This window comes from Uloborus diversus, chromosome 1 (genome assembly GCF_026930045.1).
Source record: "Uloborus diversus isolate 005 chromosome 1, Udiv.v.3.1, whole genome shotgun sequence".
NCBI classification, from domain to species: Eukaryota; Metazoa; Arthropoda; class Arachnida; order Araneae; family Uloboridae; genus Uloborus; species Uloborus diversus.
This window is the reverse complement of record NC_072731.1, coordinates 167,025,568-167,049,640: the sequence shown is the minus strand read 5'-3', so window position 1 is coordinate 167,049,640 and position 24,073 is coordinate 167,025,568. Positions and strand designations below refer to the sequence as shown.

At 34.3% G+C, this 24,073-nt stretch overlaps 1 protein-coding gene across 1 annotated transcript in view; it reads right to left on the bottom strand.

Annotated features, from left to right (window-relative positions):
• LOC129222860 (uncharacterized) overlaps positions 1–24,073 on the bottom strand; it is a 36,949-nt gene that overhangs the window by 1,159 nt on the left and 11,717 nt on the right. The window contains exons 5-7 of the mRNA XM_054857421.1: positions 16,765–17,006; positions 8,898–9,104; positions 7,073–7,265 (exon numbers count right to left, since the gene is read on the bottom strand). Of these exons, the coding sequence (XP_054713396.1) occupies positions 7,073–7,265; positions 8,898–9,104; positions 16,765–17,006 (642 nt within the window). The remainder of the gene's footprint in view (positions 1–7,072; positions 7,266–8,897; positions 9,105–16,764; positions 17,007–24,073) is intronic.

Here is a 24,073-nt window from a genome sequence, read left to right as displayed (position 1 = left end):
TTTGCATGCAAAAAATAAGTCGTTTATTGGTTAACAAATATCAAATGGCAACTCAACTTATAAAATTTAGAAACCATTCAGATTTCTCGACTTGTCTAACAACAATGAAATCCAGTCTACCAAAAATTATGACAAATCGTGTGAATCAAGCCTTGGAATTGTATTTAAAAATCTACTAAAAAGTTATAATTTCACTTCAGTAACACTTGGAAGTTCCCAACAAATTCTATCATACGCAGGAAAAGAAGTTAAAACATTAGTACCAATTGAATTGATTGTTTCAGAAAGGGGCAAAAGTCTTACGGGAATCCATTGGACTTACGCCCTTTCTGAAATAATCGATTCATCGTACTTTAGATTGGCACTAATATTTCAAATTTCCGAGCAAGTCTTCAAAGCCAAATTGCGAAATAATGCTAATTTTCATAGACCAATATCTGAAAGTTTGATAAGAACACTCGATCAAGTCAACTTTCGAGCAAAAAAAAAAAGCTTCAAAATTGATTCATCTGTTTAGGAGCTACGATGCCCCACAGACAGATACACAGATACACAAGCAAGTCAAACCCATAACCCCCTTTCTTTTGCGTCAGGGGTTAAAAATTTATTGTCGGTGTAATTTTTAATTAATAAAGTACTTTAGATCAAGGTTCGTGATAACTGCTATAGTCTATACGCAACCTTCAATGTTATTTCTGTACTAGAACGTCGCCCGTCAAGGTATGACGGGTGAAAATTGCTTCTACTCTTCTACATTTGAACGAAGCAATTGCCTGTTTGGTGATATTTTGATATTTGACATTTTAACCCGAACACCAGTTGTTAGCGTTCATTGTTGACCGTTTTTTCGTTTCTTCATTCCCCTGAAATGACACAGTCTTACCAGAAAAACAGTTAAGTTACGGGATCGACTTCAGCCTTGTCACAATAAAGACTTTCCTGCATGTTAAACTAAGGCTTCACTTGATACGCGTCTTATCAGGCTTAGTCATTACTCAAAAGATCAAAAGCGCCGACTTGCCCCTAAGAGAGCGCTGTAGTATAACCGGGGAAAATCATTTGTTTATATTAGTTAACGCATTATTTCTGCTGTAAAAAGTGATGCTTTTTCAAACTTTAACGTAAAATGTCATTGATATAGTTAACCGATGTGTAGTACAGGGTGAATTGATGCCGGAACGCCGTACCAGGTCTGTTTTTCAGGGAGCACAAATACCCTTTTCAGGTAAAGTTGGTCCCAACTCAGGATTCAACTATTTCTCATTGGCGTTCACTTCTGGTAAAATGCATCCCTGAAGCACAGGGGACTCTAAAACATTGTGGGCCTTGAACCTCACTTTTAGTAAGTCGGGCCTAGAGATTACGTATAACTTTTTTGAGACATTTAATGTGAGTTGATATCGAGAAGGGTTCAAACATTACTCTTCTTCTAAATTAAAAAAATGTCAAAGAAGGAAACCTTGCTGTTTATTAATTATATAGTACTTGCAAAAATACCCGGCGTTGCCTGGGTCAGTAATAACTATGAGAAACAATCGTTGCTTGCACTTTTTTTCTGTTTTAACTGAAAGAATTCAAAACACACCTTTTTGATTTGATAAAAATCGAGCTTCTTAATTACTCATAAAACTAAAATAGCAATAAGTATAAAGAGCAAAATAGTATTATTCAGAAACGAAAGCACGACATTTAAGCATATACAAATTTGAAGAATTTCCGAAATATGAAATTAAACTGCACTTAATTAAAAGATTTATAAGTTAATACTTTTTTTTTTACAATGGAGTCTTACCTTCTCTGTACTTCTATTGAAATCCGAACTGTTAAAAAAATTGTAGCCTCCCGTAATCCCCTTATACTTTCTTCAGTTATTTTGGCAAATTTCAATTATTGTGGGTTCTTCACTGTAAAAAAAATTCCGATACGTTACTGGGTATTTCCGTGCTACGTTTCGGGATTTTGATGCTTTTTTACCCACTTCCTGGAAAATCAAGTATCATTGTCAAAAAGTTTCCTGAATTGCTACAAGTCAAACGATTGCAGACTTTTCACTGTTGTGAAAAATATTTTTAGCTCCCACTTTAAATATTAACTGAGCGTGCTTATAAAGTGAATCGGCTTGAGTTCAATTACGGCCCGTTCATGCTAATTAAGCTCTCAAAGGGAGCGAATAAGTATGGACTACGTTGCTTTTCAAGAATTGCAGGCGAGTAAAATTCTCGTTACTTACCAGCAGTTTTGGCTTAGCTTTAGCATGTTTGCAGTAATGCTTTTGGAGCTTCCTTGATTAATCAGGAAGATGCCGAGCTATTGTATTATGCCTTCCTATGCTTTCTCGAATTTTCCAGAGACACGACTGGCTTTTAAAGGGAATATTTCTGAATTTCTCAGGAGGCTTTCAGTTTAATGTCAGGAAGGAAAAACGTTCCTGGTTTTTGCAAGATATCTTGTTGGCAGAAATTGGGCACATCAGTTGCCCATTATTTCCCAGAAACGTTCCTAAATCCTTTTATAGTGTTGGTTACTGTGGATGTGTTGGAAAGTGGATAACTTTCGTGGCGCATTATTTCTATGTCTCTTCGTTTTTTGACCCATTTCAAAAAGAAAATCCTTCAATGTTTTGAAAAATCTGCAGGGTTTTATTTAGAACAACATAGGAATGATGTGAAAAAATATTGGACTTCATATTTGAATTCAGTTTCGTGTTATTTTGGTTTTACTAAAAAAATTCAAAGTGTACGGACACTTTTGGGAGCCACTGCATATAAATTTTACTGCACATTAAAGGAGGTATTTAATGGCGCAATCGTCAAGATTTCGACAATAATCGTTTTATTCTCACAATATCGGTAAGACTGCAATATATATTTTCTCTTTTGATATTATTTCGTTGTAGGTACGTCGCTTGGCTTGGTAAGTTTTCTCTTTACCTTGACGAAAACGAAAAAATTGCACTTACATCATCGTCGGCGAAAATTGAAAAATAAAGCTTACATCGTCGTATGTTTGCTTCTTTTTCTAATTTTACAAATTTTACAGACTTTCAATTTTTATTTATGACTCGGTTAATTTATTCAGCTGATTATGTCACATAATAATGGAGAATTGAAATTGGTTTAGCGAAATATTTTAACGAGATTCCTCATATTTTAATAGCTCGTGTTTTATTTGGCAAATTATTTTACTTTGTTTTGATTAAAAATCCACGAAAACGACATAATAACATACTGTTTCGACAAATAAATAAATTAGAAGATCGAAAGCAATTAAAGTTTTATTACATATAGCTTTATTACCTATATATTTATTATAAGTTTCAATAATCCTCCCAGTAAATGAAACCACCCACGAGACGACATTCAAAGTTTCAGTAAAATGTAAAAAAATTCCCTAAACAAACTATATTTGAGAACAATAAAAGCTTCATTTTAATAAAACAAAAAACCAAATACGGGGGACAACAAATAAAATGAAGAATAATCGCCAAGATTTGAAATGCATCGTGACGCACATACTGTCTGACCACGGATTGTATGGAAAAACAAAACATCCGTTTTACATTCGGAAATGGACGAAGCTATTATTTTTTACCCGTGTCAGCTTTTGCAGAAACAGAGTCTCATTCAAATGAGCGGAATACGCGCATTACATTTTTACTTTTCCCCCTTATTCAAATAGATTGGTCTTATCTGGACATTTGAAAATTCCATGCAATCCGTGGTTGGACAGTATATGTAATCCTTTGGCGTCACAAAATTTGACAACATTATGTTTCCTGCCATTTAATATTTACATTACAATCGCGGTGAAATTACCTCCTTGCAGAACATTTGAAATTGGCGAAAACATTTTCTATTGCTAAAATTGCTGCCGACAATGTTGTTCTTCTGATACTTTGATGGAACTTTTATGCTTTTGAAGTAATTGATATATTTATGTGGCGAATTATTTTACACTTTAATTGTTCTTTGGCTGGATTACAGTAACGTGGTTGCTTCCTAACACTTTTTAGTTTTGATTTGGTGGATTACTAAATAGTTTAATTTAATTTTCCGATAAATTATTTTTTGAGCAATCACGATTGCTTATTGTTCTCACTTGACAGTTTTGAATTCCTATGATTTTATTTTCCCCCCGCCTCCATCTGCGGTCGGTCGCCTCACGATGCTGTTCCTCACACACACACATTCACGCCCACTAACAAACACATACACACACACCTAAACATACACACAACTACCCACACATAAACATACCCCCACACAAACACACAACTACCCACACATAAACATATTCCCCACACACACACAAACACGCACGTCTACATACACACACACTCGTGATTGCGAAAAACATGATTTGAATTCAAGATATCAAAGTTCAAATTAATTATTTTCATTTTAGTGTCACTTTTTGTGCTTTTTATACCCTTTTGTTTTAATTTGATCTTTAGCAAATAATTTAAATGTTTGTGGAATTTTTCGTGTTTTTTTATAGCACAATTTATTTATGTGGCGAAATTCTCCCCTTTAAATTTCCTCACAATGTGTTAGCATTTGAATACCGTTTAACTTCTTAACAGGTTTGTTTTTATTTTTTTAATTGTTATTATTATTTTTCTATTTTTCTTTATTTATTTTTTCAACAAGCAAAAGTTTTGTTCTAAAAACATTAGAAGGAATTATTATTTTTTTAATACTGGAATATAGGTTTATAAAAATCTTCAAATGAAAAGTTGCTATCTTTTCCTTTTTTAAAATTTTTATTGGCATGTTTTTCCTGGTGAATTCATTATTGTTTCAATGCACTTTTATAAATGATTTAAATTTCTTGTTCTTTAACATACGACATACTCCTCAATGATATAAATTGAATGATGATCGATACTAATGATCAGTGTTAGCAAAAAATTTATTTGATACGTTTTCTACATAATTTTCTTTAAAATAATTGTATCTCCATGCATCATTTGTACATTTTATTAGTTCTTATTGTGAAAAAAAAATAAAGATATCAAATTGAGCTATTCACAATTTTCAGTATATGCCATAAAAAATAACTAATTTTGAATTAAACTTTAAAGTAGGAAAAGAAAATACTAAAATCTTTTTGAATATTTCCATAAATATATTTATCAACTTGCAAAAATATCCGGCGCTGCCTGGGTCAGTAATAATTATGAGAAACAATCGCTTCTTTCATTTGTTTTCTGTTTTAACTAATAACTATATATTTATCAATTGTGCTTGATGAAGCATATGTAATTATTTTTTGCATAATAAAACATAAAAAAATATTTTTTCTTGATACAAATTATTGGGCATAGTTCATATGTTTAATAGACAGTATGGTTTCCTCCATAAGATGCAATGTTTAATTTTATAATATTACGCATAATTTCATTCAGAACCAAATTCCCAATATTTGTCTCTTGTTAATTGGCAGCAGAAATTATCACCCCCCCCCCCCCCCAAAAAAAAAAAAAGAAAAAAAAAACAATATTTCCAAGACATTGTATTCACATACGTTTTCAAACAGAAAACTTCTTTTTAAGCTCATTCGAAATTGTTATTTAATGTATAAATTGCAATAAATGCTAACTCCTATTTATATTTACTGAAGGTTTGCAATTACATTACTCAAATAATTCTGAAACTGCTTCATTGCGAAAAGTTAAAATAATAATTTATCACAAAAGTTTTTTCATACACGGAATTTACATTGATTCAACTAGAAAAACATCTTCCTCAGCTTACATTCATGTGATTTTGTTTCAAAACTTAATTTTTCTTGAAAATTAAAGTTAAGAAAAGTTAAGAAAATTAAAGTCATATTTTTTCACTTTTTACCTAAAATATCTTTTCAAACACTTTTCCTCAGGAAGAAAAAATTCGCTTTTAAATTAACTCCAATACTTTTGAACTCAATTTTAACTACCTATTCACTTTAAAATAAACTTATCTAATGTTTATATCGTTAAAAGTTGCCACAAAATCTAACAGATGTCGCTGGAATCTGACCGGATTTTTTGTTTGATTAATTGATTTCATACTACAACTTTTATTGAAATGACTAAGCCCGATAAGACGCGCATCGAGTGAAGCCTTGGTTAAACATTACCAAAACATATTATCAAATTATCATACCGTGGTGCGAGTTTCATTGTTGATACACGCTGGTTACTCGATCATCGGCTATTATTTACATGAGGATTTCCCTAGCAACAACAGTAACAGACTTTGATTACCACATTTTCAAATACTTTTTGATCAGCGTAATCCGTTTTATGTAACTGCTGAAATGGTTGTGACAGACTTTTTGTGTCATTTTAGTTAACTTTGCAGAAAATCTCAGTGAAGTAACAGCGTCCTCATTCCCCCCCCCCCCCCCCAACCAATTTTTGTTTACTAATGAAATTTATAATAACATCCCGAAACAAGATAAATTTGTAAGTAAATAAAAATAGGTTCTCGAATATAACAGCAATGAATCAAGCATTGACTGCATTCTCAAAAGTTCCTTAAGGAAAAAATGTATTGTTTTAGAAATATAGTTAAATGCTCCTCTGATGTTTCTTTTTCGGAATTAAACAGTTGCGGACACCATTTTAAACGCGTGGAGTGAATCATACGAACTATCAAATCTTTCAAAAATTTATACTTTTAGGAGTTAAATATTAGATTAGAAAGGATTTTTTTCGAATAAAAAAAGGTTCTAAGAAATTCGTTTTCGGGAAATTGAGTGAAGCAACTCTTGTCAGTGCTTAGTACTCGTAAAATTCTGTTCACTTAGTTTAATCTAAGAATGGACAAACTATATAGTATTAAATGTTAAAAGCATGCACAGTATTACTTATATTTTACGGGTGAAAAAAAAAACTACTTTTTAAATTTCATTGCTTGAAAGTTATTTCAAGCAATGAATGAATTTTAAAATATATGTCAATTGAGCGGAAGCATGGATCATTTTGCATGTAATTGGCCAAAACTTCAGCCTATAAATTTTAAAATACTCATCACCATTGGTAAAAAAATGTACTGTTAGGGGTTCTTTATCGAAATAAAAAACTCACCTTTCAGGCCATTCAGGATTTTGTTGAGAGCAAAGCTTCAGATAAAATAAGCATGGAAAAATGGCTGTTGTTAGAGTAGTTGTTGATCCTCCAACCAAATTCAATACTTTTCCAAATCGGGGGATTGATTGGGCTATGAAAACTACGAGGACCATCATGCCCGTCCTCAGTAAAACACGTTGCCATCCAAATTCTGTAACGAAAATAATCTTCACTAATAAAAAAGCTGTCAGTCTGTCTGGATGTCTGTATCTCTGTGACGCGCATAGTGCCTAGACCGTTCGACCGATTTTCATGAAATTCGGCACAAAGCTAGTTTGTAGCATGGGGGTGTGCGTGCACCTCGAAGCGATTTTTCGAAAATTCGATTTTTTTCTTTTTCCATTCTAATTTTAAGAACATTTTCCGAGCAAAATTATCTGAAGATGGACGAGTAAATTACTAAGTTACCATAACGTGGAACCGTAACATGGGGAAGCCAATTGGCGAGAAATTCACCATACACTATTTGTAAATACACGCAACCAAACGACCTTTTAATTTTCTACTACGGACAAAGCTGTGCGGGTACCACAAGTATATACATATAGAGGAAGTTCACTAATGTCGAATCCCCAGTAAAGGGTAAGACCCCCGGCTTTTATTTGCTTATTGCGTGGCGCATACTATCGGTAAATGTCTTAACTAGTTCAGTTCTTTGTCCCCTACGGGATCACCATTGCTCAATTCGAGTCAATCGTCTGAGAGAAATGTTTGGATGTTTTTCAAGCTACTCCATGTTAGTGTTCAACGAAATTTTTCAACTGTGACTTTGAAGCATCATCACTGACGAAAGAAATTGACTATATGAGTTTTGAAAACAGTTTGCAACCCTTCATAACCAAAACCGACAAAATCAAATTACCCATTGGGTAATTTGATTGGGTAATACCCAAAGCGCTTACTTTTCTGAAGTCCCTATGCCTTCAAAAGTAGGGGCCTCCCCCCCCCCCTCTTTTTTGTGTGTGTGTGTGCTCTTTGAATTATCCGGTAGCATATTTCTTTTGAAAGAAAATTTAAAAAAACATAGAACTATGTAATGAAATTGAGAATGTATCATTTTCGTATTGGAGTAGCATCATTTGTCTACAGAGTGTTCCGTTTTAACCTGCAAGACCTTTATTTTCACAACCGTTAGTCCTAGATTCATACTTCCAATTGCAAAAATGTTCAAAACTAGATACAGAGTTAAGAAATTGAAAATTTGAAGCAAAAATAAAAATGAGTCAAAAAATACAAAATTTAACTTTTTTTCCGGCCCTAGGTCCCCTAACTTATATTTAGGTAAATATTCTCCATTCAAAGATATTACTAACACAAAAAATTTGAAATTTGTGCAACCACAGCTCACGGAGATGTTCGAGTTTAAAGTTTTAAGGGACGGTATAGAGGATGAGAATTGAACTAATCGCCCTATCAAAAGAATGACAGGTTGTCAAAGTTAAAAAAAAATTATAAACATTTTTTATTGCTATTCAAAAATAAATGCAAATGTTATGCCCTGATGCGCAAAAACACACTACAAAACCTCTATTTATTTGAAAAACCACTCTATGCACACGCATAATATTAAACCTTTGTTCACTGCTATATTTCCCCCCAAAAGGTGTTTTTGACGGCGAGTGTAAAGTAGTGTAAGTCACAAAGTAAAGTAGTGAAAGTCCAATTTTGCTTGGACTTTAAAGAAAATCTCCTGAGTCTTCTAGAGGAATACAAAATGATTTAAGTCAAATTACATTCAAATGAATAACCGATGTATTTACAGAAAAATGCATATGCAACTTACTGTTTGGCACTTTAAAAAATTCCTCGAACTCTTGAGCAGGAGCATTGATAACGAGAAGAAAGGCAAAGAACAAGTGTAAAGCCAATAGGACCTCAATCGCAGACTTGATCGAAGAGTTGGGAAGCGACATGATAACATCAGACTTGAGATTATCACCAAACACAGCGTAGCCCATTACTGCCACCGGCAGATACAGCAGTAGCAACGCTATAATAATAAGAGTAACAAATTATTTCTCTCCTTTTTTCCAAATACATGTGAGGTAGAGAGAAGCAAAGGGATGTATGGCTGCGTTCAGAAATAATCCACCGGTTATACCACGTGGTTAGTCCGGTGTGGTTATGACGTATCTGGAATTTCGCAAGGGTGCCTGGTAGAACAGCTATGTTTCCGAACGTTCGTGGTTCCACCGCGGTAGTTCTAGTTCAGCAGCAAACGACGTTCCAATCAAAGCTTAATTTTCGTGATGGGAAAGTCACGTGCGTTACGATCAAAGCATGAAACACGACCGGATTGGCCAATACAGACTTTGTGACGTTTATGATCTCGCTAACCGCATCTATAGGAGTTTTTTGCATGATTAACAGTCGAACAACCACCTATTTGACTCAATTTAACACATGCTAAAGAAATGTAAACATAAGCAGCAATGCTACCGCTACGAAACATTGGATCAAGTTTGCTCCAAAATGGCGGATGCGTCGGCTCCTCCACTATAGGGGCCTTAACCGCGTCCAGACAGCGGTGCGACAGGTTGCTACCAAGTCGAACGCCAGAAAGCGACCGTAGCGTTTCCGAACGCGGTTAGGTGATGTCATCGGTTCAACCGCAAGCGTTTCCGAACGCTTGTGGTGGCACCGAGGCGACCGATCCTTGTTTTCGAATGCACCCTAAGTGGACATTTCCAAGTTTTGAGTAAAACGCGTTTACAGTTGCGGTCTTAGGTAAGCTTTCATTGAAAAGGTTTTCAAATCACGCTGTACGGCAGTCGGAAGTTTTGGTCAACTCTTTGGAGCATGTCGACCGGTATATTGGCAGTTTCGGCTCGGATGCGGTTCTTCAGATCCTCCAGGGTTTGTGGACGATCGTTTTAAACCCGCAACTTCAAATAAACCCACAAGAGATAGTCACGGGGGGCTAAATCAGGCGTGCGTGCAGGCCAGTGTAAGTCCCCCTACGGAACGAGTGACTGTTAGATACATACGCCTTACAGTAAAAGCGCGATGCTGTCTCGATCAAAGCATGATGGCAACTGAAAGCATGATGTAACAAACCTTTCTACACTCAGATCTTTCCGTTCAGCCTCTCCCCACCGCTCTGTGATGCTCCACACTTTTTAAACGCCAAATTGAAAAAAGGAAGTTCCCGAGCGCCACCCTGTAGTTTAGTACTATCTCTTGCCTCAAGACAGAGGAGAGGTTCACTGACCATTTGTCCTGGTTATCTCCAAAGTTTTAATTTGGTACTCACATTCCTTAGCTTATCACTGCTTTATACATCAATTTCAAGCAATATATCTTGACAAATGAAAGAAGACAGTTTTGCGACAGCAAGCAGTAACGAAGGAAAGAGACTTAATATGCAACTAACAAAGCTGAGGAGGGTTCACCGATTTTCGATTTGAATTATTCTCCAGCTAAATGGAATTGAGCTGTACTGCCGTGGAAGGTAAAAGAGTAAATTTTCCATTCTCGCCCCTTACCCCCTTTTTTTTCGCATTTTGTCATCTATTTTAAAGATTTATTGTACTATCTTGTTATTTTATTTCCACTGAATAAAGCACGACAAAAAATAATTTAAAAAACTAAAATATTACGATTTTGTAGCAATATGAACTAAAAAGTAAAAAATAGTCTAATTGTTAAGTATGATGAAATAATTGACCAAACAATTAACTTTAAAAGAACCGTGGGGTGCTGTCGATTTCCATTTTTGCTAGAACAACAAATGGAAGAAATTGAAGACAACTGATATAAAATTCCCCACGCTATTGCGCAGACAACGGGGAATTTTTTTTTTTTTCTCCAAAATTTATCATCAAAGAGGGGATGCTAAATACATCTTCAGCTTGACGATACGGAAAAATTTTGTGCATGTGTAACATAATTTTTACTTTCTCCACTAGTAAATGATGCAGAATTTGAAGAGCAAAGAAAAAGAATCTATAAAACAGTTTTTGTTGTTAGCACAATATCTTCGCAGAGGAAACAACAACCTGTATTCGCAAAATTCGTTTGAGAAAATTCGCTTTGTATACTATTTACGTGTCAGAATGACTCTGATAGCGTACATTTTAGAAAATAAGATGCACAATTTCAAAAATAAAATATAAAATTTTAATCTTTATATATTATTAGTGGTACCCGCACGGCTTTGCCCGTAGTAGAAAATTTAAAGTTCATTTGGTTCGCCTGTACATTTACAAATAATGGATGACGAAATTCTCGCCAATTTGCTATGTTAAATGGCTCGCCCACGTTACGGTTCCACGTTATGATAATTTCGTAATTTACTCTTCCACGTTATGACAATTTTCTGGGTAAAATGTTTTTATAATTGGAATAGAAAAAGAACAAAATCGAATTTTTGAAAAATCGCTTCAAGGTGCACACCCCCATGCTAATATGTTTGTAGCATGGGGGTGTGCCAAAGGCACCCTTTGGCCCTTGGGGGCCAAATTTCATGAATATCTGCCGAACGTTTTAGGCGCTATGCGCGTCACAGAGATCCGGACAGAAACCCAGACAGAGATCCAGATAGAGAGACTTTCAGCTTTATTATTAGTAGAGAATAGGCAAGCCGTTTTCTTTCGGTACCGATTTCTCCTCTGTTTGTGAATCGATTTCACAATTCTTCTTTTGTTCAGTAGCTATTGCCGGGTTTTAGTGTAATCGATAAAAAAATTGAAATTGAACGCTAATTAACAGATAAATTAATTAAAATCGCATTTTCGTCCTAAATGGCTCTTTCTACGCGAACGAATGATCCAATTCTTTCGAATTTGATATGGTTGGAAAGGTCTTTAAAAAATACTCCTAACGAAGAAATTGTCAGGGCGCCCAAAGCCTAATAACCTAAATCCACTAGAAAAAATGTTATGAACCTTTTTTAGTTAGCGAAACTCAAAAATTTTAATTTTATCTCTTTTCCAATGTTGAAATTCATTGTTGGAAGCGTTAAACGAAAAGTTTTCATTCATTTTTTAAACCGCTTTTTCTACACGAAAAATACATTTCAGTGCTTCAAGCTTGGTATGGTTGGAAAGCTCGTGAAAAATACTTCCAAAAGCGTTTGCCTCCCGTTTACGGCTAAAAAACGGAAACCTGCTAAGATGACAAGAAAATTAGCTAGAAGCAATTATACGTCATCGAAAATTCATTTTTATTTGCTTTTTCACGTGACATAGCGTGAAGTAATTGCTGGATTGTGTGTTGCAGTTTCGCGCTTGAGCATAAAGAAATGAAATTCTTGCATTTGTTTTTATTATTGAGACTTCTTGGGTAATTACAGGAATTTAAAATATTTTCATTTTGATTTTGTTTTCACGATTTTAATATTTAAATAAATCATTTTCCAGAGAGAGGGAGGACTTTCAGTTTCAACAAAATTACCTTCTTAAATAAAAAATAAATAAATAAATAATAAAAATTAATTTGAATTTTTACATCTGGAATTCAAATTATGTTTTTCGCAATCACGAGTGTGTGTGTGTGTGTGTGAAGGCGTGTGTGTTTGTGTCTGTTCGCAGGCATGAACGTGTATGTGTGTGTGTGCATATGTGAGTGTGTGTAGGTGTGTGAGTGTGTAGGTGTTTGAGTTTGCAAGTGTGTGTATGTATGCGCGTGTGTGTGTGTAGGATATGGACACAACCTGGAGACTTTTTTCACAAGAGGAGCAGCATCGTGAGGCCGGTCGACGGTGGTGCCGCAGAGGGAGGTGGGGGAAAATAAAGTCAAAGGACGCCAAAAACAGTCAAATGAGAACAATAAGCAATGTGATTGCTCAAAAAAAAAAAAAAAAAAAAAAAAACAGCTCACAATAATACCTGCATTTGCTATCACCAGCAACAGACATCAAGGTGAAACTTTTGATAAAATTGGCGTATTATTACGACGTCCAGTGCTTTCGCATGGACAATTATATGTTACCTCGAGTATAGTTCGTTCATTTGACTGTTGGAAATTTTATATTTAACGGCAAAGGTCATGCCTACTAGAATATTGTTTATACAGAAGTTTTACGTATTAAACGAGTTTTGCAGTATCATTTCAATCAGCAAGACTTCCATAATTGCGAAATTGGCAAACTTTATCCATTGGTGACAACCTTTTGACACTAATGCTAGTGCGAGAAATATTTTTCTTTTTCGTTCGTAAAAAAAGCGTAGAGAAATGTTTATTAGCAAGGAGCTGACGACGAATAAAGTCCCTCTTTAAGGCGGGGCTCATTAAGTTGTAACAGTTCGTGACAAAGGGGAGGAAATAAATGACAAAAGGGACATACAATAGGAAAAATGTGACATCAAGCCTTTTTTTGATAAGAACATTTATTAAAAACAGTATGACATGTGGCAAAGGGAACAGGGGGTATGGTAAAGTGTGAAACTTGGTGACAAATGGGGAGAGGGATTAAAATTTTTGAAAATTACATTAATCAGTTACTCCCTAAACGATAAACAAATCACAAATACGATTTTTTTTATAAAATTGCACTATTATTCCGACGTCCAGTGTTTCTGAATGGACAGTTTTTAATGTAGCAAGTAGGATTCGTTCATTTGACTGTTTGAAATTTTACATTTCTAATGGAAGAGTTCAAGGCAACTTACTCAATAATATTAAACTTTTTGGAAGAAATATTGTTCATGCAGAAGTTTTACGTATAATCGTTTTACGTTTTGCGGCATCATTTCATTCGGGAAGATTTCGATAATTGGGAAATTGGCGCTCTTCATCTGTTGACTTCAAGTTTTTCGCACCAATTGCAGCGCGAAAAAGTTTTTTCTTTGCATACGTAAACAAAGAGTTGGGAAATATATACTTGCATACGGTTACCACAAAACGGGGGCTGTCCACGAATGAAGTTCCGCTTTAAGGTGGGGTTCATGAAAGTGTAACAGTTTGTGACTAGGGAGAGGAAAGAAATGACAAGAGGGACATACAATGGGGAGAATGTGACAACAAGCCTTTTTTTAAATAGGAACATTTATGAAAAACAGCGTGGCATGTGACAAAGGGAAGAGGAGTATGGTGAAGTGCGAAACTTTGTGATAAAGGTCGAAAAAGTTGAGAAGTGTGACATCAGTTATGCACCGCCCTTAATTATAAACAAATCTCAAAGACATTTTTTTTAATTGTACTATTATTGCGACTTCCAGTGTTTTCGAATGAACAGTTATATGTTGCCACGAGTAGAGTTCGTTCGTTTGATATTTGGAAATTTATATTTCTAATGACGAAGAAGCAACTCTTACTCAGTAATAGTAGACGATTTATAAGTAATATTGTTCACACAGAAGTTTTAAGTATAAACTGAGTTTTGATGCTTCATTTCATACGGGAAGATTTCTAAAATTGGATAATTGACGAGTTTTATCCACTGGCGTCAAATATTTTGGCTCCAATGCCTGAGCGAAAAATGTTTTTCCTTTGCATACGTAAACAAAGAGTAGGGAAATATCTATTTGCATAGGGCTAGCACAAAGCAACATGGTATCCAAAACAAAATTATTCAAGCCAAGAATTTGACAACCACACCAATTCCTCAATGGGGTTGTTTTCTTCAGTCAAAAGTACTTCTTTTAATCACTGAAATTAATAGAATAAACAAAAAAAAACAAAAAAAAAACCTGGTGCCAGAAAAAAACTTTAAATTTCCTGACAGTTATTTTTTATTATTCTTTTTAAATGTTCGATTTTGGAAATGAAGCGTGGGCTTCATGACGTTACAAGGGATGTACTTTGGCGTGCTACTCCATTGCCACGCTAAATGTTTACGCTTTGCTGTCAACCGCCTTTCCAGGTTATGGTAATTTGCGATGTGCGCTAATGGCATTAGTGAATGGCATTTCATCGTTTTTGATGCCATGTGCAGAAGCGAAAAAAAAATTAATATCAATCTGCTCGCCAATTAAAAAATTTGTTAAAAAATATTAACTGTTTTTCAAATTATTTAAAAAATGGTTTAAAACTATGTTTTTAAGCATGTTGTTTCAGAAAAAAAAAACTTAAAATTTCGGAAACGACCCCATTGCCAAAATATGTCCTTTTATCCATTTATTTTGAGATTAACAGACAAAAAGCAAAACTGGAATAAATTATTACTGTTTGGTATTGTGTTTACATATAAAAATTGTATGTTTTCAGATATGCAGGAAACATGAGTAAGAGTAAAAATAAAAAAGTCGGAAATAGTTAAATTCATTCAAGTTTTCTCAAACATTCATTTATGAGTATGGTCGAATTTCGACCACTGGGCGAACACTAGTAAACATTTAATGTAGGATATTCAGCCGGAGGATTATTATTATTTTTTAATGTTTTCCACGACTATTACCTTGATGAGCCGAATAATGCATAAGCTCTTCACATGTTAAGGAGCAAATGAGCCGCACCGAACTTTAATACGTACTACGTTTGATAAATGACATGTTATCTTAGATTTTAGATGTTTCAAGCGATTTCTAGACAAATATCAAATATTTGACGATTTACAGAAACATTTTAGTGGTATAAAAAAACATATAAAATCTCCTACATTCTATCCAAGTTTTGTCACGAGGGAAGGTAAGTGACAGTCAATAAATTATGTGAAATAAATAAATTAGGTGACTAATTAATAAAGTTTGAGCGTAACTGAAAGAAAGCTGCAAACAATTAAAGCTTGAAGTGTGGTTTATTGAAGCATATGCTGGTGTCGTTTATCTAAATATTTTTTGTTCATTTTCACAGAAGCGTCCCGTGTGTTCGCATAAATATATTTGACTTTCTTTTAAACCTTCAGAGCTTGAGCAGTGAGTGAAAAAAAAGAAAAAGAAGAAGAAAGGGATGTATCCAGTATTCTATGCTATGGGGGAGGGGGAGAAGGTGCTGGTTTCTCTAACTTCTCCTTGTAACCTACTCTTGATTCCCGATATCCCCCTTGTTTCGCAATGATTAATCTTTTTATGAATGTAGTGGGGGTGGAGTGAGGTGGCGTCGTTATCGGACTGGATGAAGTGTGAGTGTTGTTTGCATCGCGTAAGTTCAATTGGAACTATCTTTTTCGAATTCGCGCGTGTTCATAACGAGCTAATGAGATTTGCCAAAAATATGTTTTTATTTTGTTTTATTCAAAATTGAACCAGGTATGTACCGCCCAATCCTTTTTGAGGTTCAGTCACAGGCCTCAACGTGCGGATGTTTTCCTGGGAGGTTACGGGGGGTCGACTCCTCCAACTGCTAGTCCATGTCCCCCGGAATCGATTGTATTTACCCCCGACCCTCTCGTTTTTACACAATCATCTTTAGACAAAAACAGCATCCACCACATATCTGGCTGGCATTCATTTGAATTTCGACATCTTGAATTCAAATTATGTTTTTTCAATTTTGGCTGCGATAGGATCCATCTGTAGAAACAAAAAACCCAACGAGTAGGATCCTATCACATTTCGTGGACGCAAAAAAAAAAAACTTAATTTAAATTCAAAATGTCAACATTCTAATTAATGCTTGTGGTTGGATGCTAGATGTTGCAAGCTAGATTTTGTTTTTCGCTTTTGTTTTTAAAATTAATTTCAAAATCAACTGCTAAGAACATATTGTTTCATTTTGTAATTACATAAAATGTGCTTAACAGATTATTCAAATCAGTGGAAATATCATACATCCAAACCCAATAGAAGCAGCTTTTGAAAATTGTGTTCTGTCTCTCATATCATTCTGGAATGTCGGAAATGACGCCGCACCACCGAATGAGAAAAGTATCGTTCCAAAGGCCAGGAAGAAGGACAGAACATCAGGCTTGTCGTAGGTAGCATGATGCGATGCCGCCTTTTCTTTTCCAATAGCCACCATAAGTAGAACACACGCAGTCACGGTTGTGACCAACGCCATGATTGCCGCGGGCCTTTAAAAAGATCTGCGTTAAAGATAACTGCATTAAAGATGCATAAATTGAAAGAACAAAAATGGTTTTCTATCATAATGATATTTTTATAAATTGGTCCTCATGATACATGCAGATGTGTTCGACAGACAATATACAGGGTGTTTCAGTTACCTGTTTCAGAACATCTGCGAAAGGTAGGGTGCATCGTGATGACTTGAAATCATAAAGCAATATGTGGTCGGAGATGCTTTCCTGAACACAGAAGCACCACAAAGAAAAAAAGGTCGAAAGTGAAAATGTTTTCAATAATATATGTGAAAAAGTCAAAGATACATGAATGATAACAGAATTAAAAAAGAAAAAAAAAGCACTTTTCAACTGCACTCAAAAGGAAAAAATAACTTTTTTGGATCAGAAAGGACAATTTAAGTATTCCTGTAGTTTTCAAAAATTCCAAGAAAATGACACCAGATACAAAGGAAACTGCTGCTCAAGCTATGTAGAGAATTTTTTTTATCGTTATCTGTCGCTTTCAATCATAACTTTGAGTGTTGAAGCATGCATATTTTTCTTATTGGGAAGGTTTGGTTTGAAATGACTAGAACCACACTTTTCCTCGTTTGTGGTGTCATTTTCTTGGAACTTTTGAAAACTACAGGAATACGTAAATTGTCCTTTCTGACCCATTAAAGTTATTTTATCCTTTTGAGTGCATTATGAAAAGTGCTTAGTGTTTTTTTAAAAATTCTGTTATTTTATTCTTTTTAGTGTAAATGCATTTCAGAAATAGAGTAATGTGATAATCACGAAATCTCACCAAATTTTTTCGTGTAAATGCCCCGTACTAAAAGGAAAAAACCTATACACGTGTCTAAAACTTTAAGCAGTTGGCACTAAAAATGAATCATTGTTCGTCTCTAGGATTTATTTGTTAATTTAATTAACACCATATGAATATTAAGGGTTTGCTAAACTAATTTATGTTTCAAAACATACAAGTTACTCGTGATAAAGATCCTCATTCGTTACTTAGCCCCGTTTTTGATTATTGGCATAGATGAGGGTAAAAATACTAAAAAAGCAATGATTGTGGATAAATTTCATGCTTGCTCCAGAGAAGCCTTGATTCAAAATTTTTATCATGATTACTATTATTATTGCTGTTGTAAGGAAACAAAATTTGTAACAACGGGTTTTACATTTAAACATTTAATGGGGAAATTACATGAAATTTGCTGTTTTCCATCCTAACCCAAGAGTGCTCATATAAGGGAGCAAGGGGGGCTCGAGCCCCCCCCCCCTTTGAAATTAGAACTTCCTTGCTTTTAGTGCTTTTTTCTTTGCAAAAATGTAAAACCATTTCTTCTTCAGCCATTAATGAATAAGTTATTAAAAGTGTCAAATTTAAATGACTCAAATCTGTTCTGAAATCAGTTTCCACGGGGAAAATATCCAGCTAAACTACGGGGAAAATATTTGAGCCCCCCCCCCTTGCAACTTTGCATATGGGCGCCAATGTCCTAACCATAATAATAATTTTATTTTAGAATTGAATTTTTTAGCGTTGAGTTGTATTTAAGATTAAGCAAATCATTTAGCGAAAGCCCGAAGTCTCCAAGTGGTCTAGTTGCTGAGATATAAGCAAAAGCAGGCCTCAGATATTTCCGTGACAATGAGGCCAAGTATAATAAAAGTGCTTAAAAATAAGTGTTTTAAGTTTCTTTTCCAACCGGCTACAACGCACATTTCACACCTTCGGTACGCAGAACTTCAAACAGTCTAGAATGCTCTCGGCATATATCACATTTCTCGCTTCTGAAAAGCATTCCCGACCCCACATTGCTGTATGATTTCGAGTCGTCACGATGCACCCTACTCCTCTGAAGAGTTCTGAAACAGTCAACTGAAACATCCTGTATGTATACAAATATTCCGATATATTAGGACCACCTAGAGGTCATGCCAACCTAATCGGAAACTAGAGGCCCGGCCCTTAAGCCCCTAATTACGACTGATCCCCCCCCCCCACTCGTAATCGGAGTAGTACAAATTTTATAAGCTGGGGGGGGGGAGGGAGGGTGCACACAATTGAACTGATAAGGGGAGCGCCCGGACTCTTGGCGGATACAAACCAAATAAGATTGAGAGTCCTAAATTTGATAACAGATGTGCACTCGATAAAAACAACTGACTTACGTATGAATACCCGCCATTTTTTATCCCTTAATCCGATTTCTATAAAAATTCTCCATTATTCACACAAAAAATCAAAAAGACTTCAATGAAATAATTTTAAAAATATTGTATTTACACTAAAGTTTTGGGTGTTGAGTCCCACTTTAAAAAGACGTAAGAAAAAAGGGGAACAGATATTAATGAAAACAAAAATCTGGAGAAAAAGTAAAACATCGTAATATTTTTATGAAATAATTCAACAAGATTAAGTTTAAATTCGCAAAAATAAGTACAAAATTCCGACATTTTTTTCCTTAGCAAATCTATGTTTTAAGATATTTCACATATGATGATGATTATTATTATAATTTAAAAAGAACACAGATAATTTTCTAACGAGATAATACAGTTGTTACTGTATCAAGTTAAAAATGTGATATCACTACATTTTTCGTATCAACTTCTCCATTCTACTTTTGAAAGAATTTGTAGTTGTCATTTTTGTACTAATAGTACAATGTTATGACGGTACATTTAACTCAGTTCATTTTTCACAAGAAAGCCTGCATCGTAAAGTTGGTCATTTTGCAAGGTGGGTCTTAAATTTGGTATGAAATAAATGCAATGACAATACAAGCATACATTGTAATGCAGAAATGATGTGTATTTTACGGAAAATCAATGAACGTGACTTCATAAAGAAGAAAAATTTTAGCCAGGATAAATTGTACCGAGACTTGGCACTTGACTTTTTTTTTAGTATCTCTACATAGTATAAAATGAAGTCCCGAAAAAGCGTCTGTGTGTTTGAACTCGCAAAACTCGAAAACTACCCGGCCGATTGCGCTGAAATTTTCACTGTTTGTTCTTTTAAGTCCTGAAAAGGTTTGCAAACCAGATCGAAAAAATTCGATGAGTAGTTCTTTTTTTATTCCGATTTACGTCCAACTTTCACATAAATTCTCAAATATGGGGATGAAAAATTACTTGCTCATATAAATATTACACATCGTTAGAAAGGTTAGAATTTTCCGCGTTCTACGCAATTTATGACAATGCTCTAACTTTATTACGGCTGGAATTATTTGCGTTTTTAGCTCGAATTTTTTTAGGCTTAGCTGAAATTTAGGCACTACTTTCTTCATTAAATAAATCAATAAGAGCTTAAGGAAGGAATTGTCCCAAAGCTTCCTTTTTGAAGCCATTGGAAAAAGCGACCCTTTTTACTCCAGATCTAACTCGACCTAAGGTCGAAAAAATAAGCTTTTATCTCGAAAGGAAAAAAAATTACAAGCATTTTTAAATCAAGTTTCAGAAATCTCGATTCCATTCAAATTGTGAACCATTTTCTTTCGCATTTTAATTCCTTAAACTTATTTCATTTTGTGTTTCCATGGTTACGCATTTTAAACCCATCTTTTTGGTTTTAATTTCTTAAAAGTATTTTAATATCTGTCGTCGTTGTTTGGAAGGGAAATCATGATGTTTTTTTTATTTATTTTTTACGCCTGATTGTTGAATGTACGTCACTTGACACAATTTTTATTTTCAAGGTAGACCGGGCAAAGCCGGGCAACGCAGCTAATTTCAAACTAAATGATTCCTTGCTGAATGGCAAATGCACGTTGTAAAGCACAAAAAAACAAAGAAAGAAAGAAAATACTACACTTTATTACAGTGGTTCTCAACATTGGGGACGTAAATTCAGAGGGGCGTGAGCAGATAAAAGATAAAATAAAAAATAACACAAACAATAGTTTACCCAATTTTGTGGTTACGTCTGAAAATTAAATAACAGGGTCAGCCCTCATTAAAGTTGTGAAAGTCACTGACGATGCAGTCCAACTTTTTCTAGATCTTAGATTACTTCAAAAAAGTTTGTATTCATTTTTATAAAAATAATATGTTCAATATATTGTCTTGTACAGTCAAGTTAAATTTTGTGTATGAAGTTATAGTTCATCTCTCTTAACACGATCACGTTTAATACGAAACCACGGCTAAAAGGAACATTTTGTTCGTTAAGTTTGTCTAATTACATTAAAAATTTCACACATAATACGTGCAGTAAATTGAAAGTTTCGGTTAAGATGAACAAAAGTTTCTCACCTCTTTACTTGAAATGTTCGTGGTAGAATACGGTAATTTTCTTTTTTAGAAATTATTCATCATTTTGTTAGGTGAAGTCCCATTGTGTATCGAGAAGAAAATATTAAATATTTTTCATATAAAATAAAGCTCGCACACTTGTTCACCTGTGGACATTTCAATTTACTCGGAGATAAAACTTCGTCTTCGATTGCAGATAACAGCCTATTCCGCGATATTCGATTATCATCTTCCTTTCTTCAATATTTTACAAAAACATTCATTTGCAAGAAATAAGAGATTTTATTTTTCTGAATATACTAACATATTACAATGTGTCTATTAATAGTAATAATGTCCAAATACATAGGTAAGCATTTCTTCGTTTTTTCACAGAATCACTCATTCACGGTTGTTACGAATAACGGCTAATGCGAATAAAATCGTGGATTTTTGACATTCCGTATTAACCGAGTTTAACTGTATTAAGATTTTTACTTAATGTCTCCAACTTCAGATTCCTTTTGTACACGTTGGCTAGGGGAATGTAGGACAAAGTGAGTGAAATATTTACTCTGCTTTATGCACCACCTATCTAGTTATATTTTAACTATGTACTAACACATGTAGTCTATTCCAGTCAAGAAGAAATTACCTCTAAAAATCAAAGAATATGATAATACAAACAATTTTCAAAAATTGATACTCGTACTGTCATATTTTGTTGTAAGTCAAAAATTATTTTTGTTATCTATATACATAAAAGTGACGGTGCTTCTTTGTTTGTTTTTTGTAGCAGACCCCATAGCATAGCACCTACAGCCCTGAAACTTGGCACAGAATTCAAACGTATCCCGGGGGTCGGCACATCAAAGCCGAAATTCTAAATTTCGAATTAGTTTTTTCTAATTAACTGATTAAGATAAACTTCGTCTAATTAAGGGGTAAAAAAATCCCCTACCCCCTAACATTAGATATCGTTGGAAAGAGTTTTAATTTCCGAACAAGATGATGTTTGTTCCATTTCTCTCAATTAGTTAGAACAGGAGATATAAGCGAATCTAATTTAGCGAATTTTCAAGGCTTTTCTTTCGAGAAAAAGCTATAACACTATGTGCATTTCCCAGACAATTTCGACCATAGGTTGAGAGAGATCTGGAGCAAAAAATGTCGCTTTTTCCAATGTTGTCAGAAAGAAAACTGTGGGACAATTCCTTCACTTTTTATTGATAGATTTAATGAAGAAAGTAGTGGTAAATTTCAGCTAAGCCTAAAAAAGTTCAAGCTAAAAACGCAAATTACTCCCACCGTAATTAAGTTAGAGCAATGACACAAATTGTTTAGAATGCGGAAAATTCTACCCTTTTCAACGATGTATAATATTAATATGTGCATGTAATTTTTCACTCCCATATTCTGGAATTTATGTGAAATTTGGGCCTAAATTGGAATAAAAAAGAACTGTTTATCGGATTTTTTTCGAATTATAGCCTATGTCACTCAGTAAGAAAGCACCTTTCATATAGTGAAGGAATGTTTCAAATAGCTGCAGTGGTTCCGGAGATTACCTGGAACATATAAACACACAAGAATCCGCCCTCTCTCTTTATAATATTAGTATAGATTTCATTTACATTCCTCCCTTTAATAATTCCCATATTTATTCATTCATTCACTTACTTTCTTATAAATTCACTATTTTACTAACCGATTTTTTCTCATTTATTCCCTTTTTATTTTTTTGCTCGTTTATTGTTTCATTTCCTTTTCATTTATTTATTCAGTCCTTTATTTACTCAATGATTGAATCAAAAATATCTATAATAATCGAATAGAAAATATTTCATTAGAAAAGTATTTTAACTTTTCCCTATGAAAAAAAGAAGCAAAAAAATTCCACCTTTTTTTTGGAGGTACAAATTTATTGCCAAAAAAAAATAATTTTGCAATGCAAGTTATATTATAAAGTATATTGTTCTTTCCTTATGTCGGGGAGACCGGGGTTAGTTGCTACACGGGGTAAGTTGTTATATTCCAATTTAAAATTAACCACCCGTAGAAATTGACTTTCCTTGCACTAGGTTATAGCACTCACCCATCTGCATTCCCTGACAGTCACTGTAGGGCTTGCAGTCAGTAGCAGGGACAGTGCTCAAGGAAAACGATTTTTTGAGTCTGGAAGTAATTTTTCTTTCCGCTGTTATTTTTCTATTTGTGACGAAAACGTTGCATATAGCGGATTGATTTCTGTACCATGTGAAAGCCTACATTTTCCGGTAAGTGCTAACATATTTAAAAGTTTTGTGCAAAGATATACTAATACCAGTAATATGTGCCAAGAACTAAAGTTGCGTCGTATGGGGCAAGTTGCTGCAATTTTGTTGGGGTTAGTTGTTACAAGTAACAACTTTCCCCATGCAATTTTTAATTTAATATTATGTTTTCTTTTTAAATGTGTTAGGCGGGGGATTATAAAAATAAGACAGACAGGGGCAAAACATCTAAAGAAACATACTTGGATGTGACTAAAATGTAATTTCAGGGAGCTCATTACGAAAGGCAGCCGAAGAATTTCATGACACTAGAGAGATTCTGCAGTAAGATGAAAAATGCTAGTAGTGATCAGTAGCATTTCTGATCTATTTTATTGCATGATTTAATTCATATAAAATACTGTAGCTGGATGACGATAGTAATAATAATAGTAATTCTGATCTCTTTCATTCTATGATTTAATTTATTGTTAATATGTATGGTTGAATAAATAATAATAATAATTACAACAATGATAATAATAATCAATAGCGTATTATTCGAATGAA